At 41.7% G+C, this 5,519-nt stretch overlaps 1 protein-coding gene across 1 annotated transcript; it reads left to right on the forward strand.

Moving 5' to 3' along the window:
• The first annotated feature begins 623 nt into the window (after positions 1–623).
• Positions 624–4,020, forward strand: Pate3 (prostate and testis expressed 3). Its single transcript, XM_026404588.2, has 3 exons — positions 624–672; positions 3,292–3,414; positions 3,896–4,020. The coding sequence occupies exons 1-3, from the start codon at positions 624–626 to the stop codon at positions 4,018–4,020; spliced, it is 297 nt and encodes a 98-aa protein (XP_026260373.2).
• The last annotated feature ends 1,499 nt before the right edge of the window (positions 4,021–5,519 follow it).

Consider the following 5,519-nt stretch of genomic DNA (forward strand, 5'->3'; position numbering starts at 1 on the left):
AAAATTCTGTTTCACCAAGCCTCACCAAGTCTCAGTTTCTTCCTCTGTGAAATAAGGATAATAATAATTAATAACAACAACAGAGTGGCCCTCAAAGCCACAACTCCTGCATCAACCACAGATCAAAAATACTAGGAAAAAATTAGTCACATCTGTACTGAACATGTACTGACATTTTCCTTGTCATTATTCCCTCATCAGTACAATATACCATTTAGTTATCATTTACATTATATTAGGAACTACAAATAATCTAGAGATGATTTAAAATTTACCAGAGTATACGCATAAGTCATATGTGAATACACCATTTTATATATTGAACACCCGTGGATTTTGGTATCCCCAGAGGTTCCTAGATCCATTTGCCTGTGGGAACTATGGTACAATTGTGATGACTACAATGAACCTTATTTTTTATTACTGTTATTTTCTGCTGTGGGGAGGCCAATCAATGCACTTGAGCTCCAGGAAGAAACCTTGTGTTATTGGCTCCCATTAAGCATGAATAATCACTAGCCTATGATAAAGGAGAAAGTCTCCTCCCTAGAGCCTAAAGATCTGTGCTTACAAGCCCCAGTTTCTTATTTCTTTTCCCCTGCACAAGAAACCTCTGGATCAGAATGAACAAACGCTTCTTGTCACTCTTCTGCCTCACCGGCCTCATTGTGGGTGAGTCCCAGATCTGAGGAGTGGGGATCCAGCGACAGGATCCAGGGAGCTCCAGGGAAATTCTATATGTGTAATTGTGTCCATGTGGGGATGAGCTTTGACCATATTCATAAAGTAGAAACCAGCCTTCTGAATGCCTCTCTGCTTTCCTTGCCAACTTTCTGTTCTTCTCAAAGTTCTACCACTCTCCTGCAGGTGCACAAGCCTCTACATCACTGCACCTCCATCCTACTTATTTCCTTTGTCCCTACCAGTCCTCACGATTCAGAAAGATTTCCCTTAGGACATTCTTTCCACTCATAAATTTATGCCCATTTGCTGTGGTTGTACATGATATGGAGTTACACTGGTTGTGTATTCATATACGAGCATTGGAATGTTATGTCTGATTCATTCTACTGACTTTTCTATTCTCATTCCCCCTCTTTTCTCTTCATTCCCATTTCTCTAATTCAATGAACTTCTATTCTTCCCCTACCCACCCTCCCTTGTTATGGGTTAGCATCCACATATCAGAACATTTGATCTTTGGTTCTTTGGGATTGGCTTATTTTACTTAGCATGATTGTGTCCAGTTCCATCCATTTACTGGCAAGTGCCATAATTTCATTCTTCTTTATGGCTGAATAGTATTCCATTGTGTATATAGACCACATTTTCTTTACCCATTCATCTATTGAAGGGCACACGCAGGTTGGTTTCATAGTTTAACTATTGTGACTTGAGCTGCTATACACATTGATATGACTGTATCACTGTAGTATGCTGATTTTAAGTCCTTTGGGTATAAATCGAGGAGTGGGATAACTGGGTCAAATGGTGGTTCCATCCAAGTTTTCTAAGGAATCTCATACTGCTTTCCTAGAGTGGTTACACAAATTTGCTGTCCCACCAGCAATATATGAGTGAGCCGTTCCCCCCATATCCTTGCCAATATTGTCACTTGTATTCTTGATAATTGCCATTCTGACGTGGAGTGAGATGGAATCTCAGTGTAGTTTTAATTTGCATTTCTCTAATTGCTAGAGATGTTGATTTTTTTCTTATATTTGTTGACCATTTATATTTCTTCTTCTGTGAAGTGTCTGTTCAGGTCTTTTGCCAATTCATTGATTGGGTTAAAGTTAAAGGATTGTTTCAGTTGGAGTTCAAAAATTCTCAGCTTCCCTTCTCAGATGTATTAGGTGGGGATGCTGAAGTGTGATGGGAGATCCCTAGGCAGGACTCCTGGGGACAGAGTTTAGGTTCATTTAGGCTACAGGTTCTTCCTTTAATGGTGGATTGATCTGAAGATTTTCAATCAGTGCACCTCCCAGCAGGGAAGTTGTGGGACCATGCTAGGAGACTCCTCCAAGAAAAAACCCTGAGTTTCACTGGTGTAGTGGAGGGCCCAGTTTCTTCTTGTTCCCCTCAGATACTTGTGGACTTTTGGGTTTAGGCTCCCCTAGCTTTTTTAATTCTCACCAGGGTGCATCTCTCCCAGCCTGGCAGGACTCTCTAGCAACTCTCCTAGCTGAACTATCAAACTGTTGTTCTGGAGGGGGTGGAGGAGGATGGTTCTGGTGTGTTTCCCCAACCAGTTCTCCCCTGTATAAACCCGTCTCCACATTTTATTTTCTTCTGGTCACTAGACACACATTATGCCATGTGGTGTGGGTTTGCCAAACCTGTTTTTCTGGTTAGGCACAGTTGTCAGGATTCAGATCCCACAGTGAACTGTAAAAATGCTTCCCTCCTCTGATTTCTCTGGTAGTCTGGAGCGGTTCAGCTTCATTTCCCACAAAAAGTTGTGCAGGACACCTCTCAGGTGAATAGGGCAGTGTGTTTGATCTCTGATTTCTCCATATTCAGACACACCGAAGACCTCCTAAAAATAGGGGTTCCTTTAATTGATGTATCCCTCCACTATTTTTAGTACAGAGAAGATAGCACCTGCAAGTGCCACTACCAGTAGCACTGGCCATTTTTCCTATAAGCTGACCATCTGAGTCCCTGATCTATTTTTGAATGTCTGGAGTTAATTCCCAGAAAAGTTCCCCTTTCTCATCTTGCTGAGAAGTGTGTCTGAATTCTTGATTCAGCCACAGAGCAACCAGGAAAGTGAACTTCTCTAATCTGCCATTTTCATGAAGTTTGTTCTGACATAATCAAACATGCATGGGATAATGCTCCAATTGAGTCCCTAGTGCCACCTCTTTCCCTCCCCTCCTTCCTCCTCCTGTTTCCCTTCCTCTACTCGTCTTCCTTATATTTATTTTTATATAATTAGTGCATTATAGATATAAAGATGGAATTAGCTGTGGTATATTTATACATGTACATTGCATACTTTTATCAAATTAATCTGGAGAAATCAATCATATGAAGGCTAACCTTTTGCTTAAAGTCACCCAGATTAAAAGAGCTGAGTCCTTTTATTTGCATAATGGCATTTTCTTTTTATTCCTATGGATTGAGGAGTTGGTAAAAGGTCCAACGGTGTACTGCCTAAATACTCCACCACCGGCTCTTCATCCAACCACCCACCCCCTAACCACCCCACTCCCTGCAGGTGTAATATTTCCAGCTCCATGCAAACTCTCTTCTGCCTGATCTCACAACAAGCTCTGTGCTCTCCAGAAGCAACATCTACAAGATGCATAATCTGCCACCTTCGCACACATTCAGATCGTTGTAGAAGAGGATTTGGTGTTTGTCATACTAAGAAAAATGAGTCATGCATGAGCCTAAAGATCTACCAGGGTAAGTAAGTAAGAGGATCAGGGAAATGCTGTGAGAACCTTATAAGTAGTAGGAGAGTATCTCAGCAATTTTATATTTTAGACTTGTGGCAAACTCAGGGGAAGAACCAAATCACAGAGTGCTCCTGAGCATGAGGAGCACAGGTCCATGTGTATGCAGTCAGAAGAGGACTTTGGGAAATGGTACAGAATAGGTGGAGATTCTATATTCCCAATAAAAATGGGTCACCAGATTTTTACACAAGAAGACACAAGAGCACTACTTGCAAAGCAAGAAAAGGAATCAAGCTGGTGTGCAGAGTTTCCAGGAACACTGGCAAACAACCCAACCACTACTGGCCAGCAATTTCTACTTGGTGTTCTTTGGAAATATAAGCTGGGAGACCATCCCTATGTATCCCCTGCTGCCTGAGTGGTGCCAAGTTTGACCAGCCTTTAGATCTTAGATCACTGACTTTTTCTATGACTCTTTCCTATTTCAGATAACACTCTCCAGGTATTATATACAGTGTGTCAGAAGTTCTGCAAAAACTTGACATATGACTTCAACAATCGGACTTATGTTCATGAATGCTGCGACTACAATTCTTGTAACTATAGATTCTAGGATTTTGCTCCCCTGAGATCACATTTGAAATGTCACAGATGTACCTCACCCTTCACACTCTTGTCTTCCCTGGCTTTCCTGGCCTGTTTGTCCTGATGGTACCCATGCTCCCTCCTTAACCCCACATCATCCTTCGTGGTGCCTTCAGCGTGGCTCCCATGGTCAGTCAATGATGATTGTGAACAATGGATTCCCCCATGACAGAGAATGGCATTTCCTTTCTCCAAGAAGTCTGCCCTGTATAGTAAGATTTAAAACAGGACCATTCTAGAATCTCTTTGTTAGCTTAGATAGGTGAGATGGACCATAAAAGCTCCAATTAAAAATACACATGTATCTGTAATTAAATATCACATTTATCATTACCATGATTAAGCAAACATAAGAACGAATAGTATGGTGGACACTGAAGGTTTTGCTCCATGGACACAAAGTTATTTCCACCAGTTCATGATGCCATTTTCAGAAAATAAGTCATTCTTATTTTCCTGACATTAACAGAGTAAACATTCTTACACATGTTAGCAGGAGATAGGAAACAATGGACTTCCCAGTGCTTTCCCAGCTCAAACACAGTCATTTGGCATTCCAAGGATACCGGTTCATGGGCTAGAGAGGTGGCTCAGTGGTAAAGTACTTGCCTATGAACAAGTGCAACCCTGAGTTCAATCCCCAGCACTGAAAAAAAAAAGGTTATTTAGTCAGCTTTTCACCATTGAGACCAAAAGAACTGAAAAGAAGTAAAAGTTTATTTTGGACTTATAGTTTCAGAGGTCTCAGTCTATAGATGACCAACTCCATCTATAGACCCTTGGTCCCAAGGGTGAGACAAAACATCATCGTGGAAGAGTGTGGAGGAGGAAAGAAGCTCAGGACTTGATAACCCAGAAACGGGGTTAGGAGGAGTGCTCTCCTCCCAATGGACAAAATATATACTCCAAAGGCACACTGCCAGTGACCCCCATCCTCCAGCCACATCCTATCTACCTATGATTACCAGCTACTTAATCCATTCAATTCTGTTAATGCACTCATTAAGGTTCTCATAACCCAATAATGTCACCTCTAAATTTTCTTGCTTCTGGGAGACTTAACAAGATGTATGTCCATGCCATATCTCAACTCTTTCCCTCTTTTTCTAAACTTTATTCTTTTCCTCCTTTGCTATCCACCTCCACTATCACCTTCCTACCTCCCACTGCTACACAAATGTTCCCTGTAAAAGCAGGATGTCCTTCAAAGTTTTTCCCAGTGTCCCATGATCCCTGTGTGCATAATCCAGGGTGAGCTGCCTTTTAGGGTCCCTCGGCTGTGTGCCAAATGGGGCACACTTCAGTGAAGTCTGTCTCTCTAGGACAGATTTCTTGAGCCTTAGGGGATGAGCTCACAATGGATCTGAGAGGTCTTTCCCTTGTGGCCTATGTGGAAATAATAAACCCACTTCACATAACATGTTTGTGTGTGTGTATGTTCTATCTCATTGGACTCAAATGGGTAAT

The sequence above is a fragment of the Urocitellus parryii genome, chromosome 4 (assembly GCF_045843805.1).
Source record: "Urocitellus parryii isolate mUroPar1 chromosome 4, mUroPar1.hap1, whole genome shotgun sequence".
In the NCBI taxonomy this organism is placed as follows: Eukaryota; Metazoa; Chordata; class Mammalia; order Rodentia; family Sciuridae; genus Urocitellus; species Urocitellus parryii.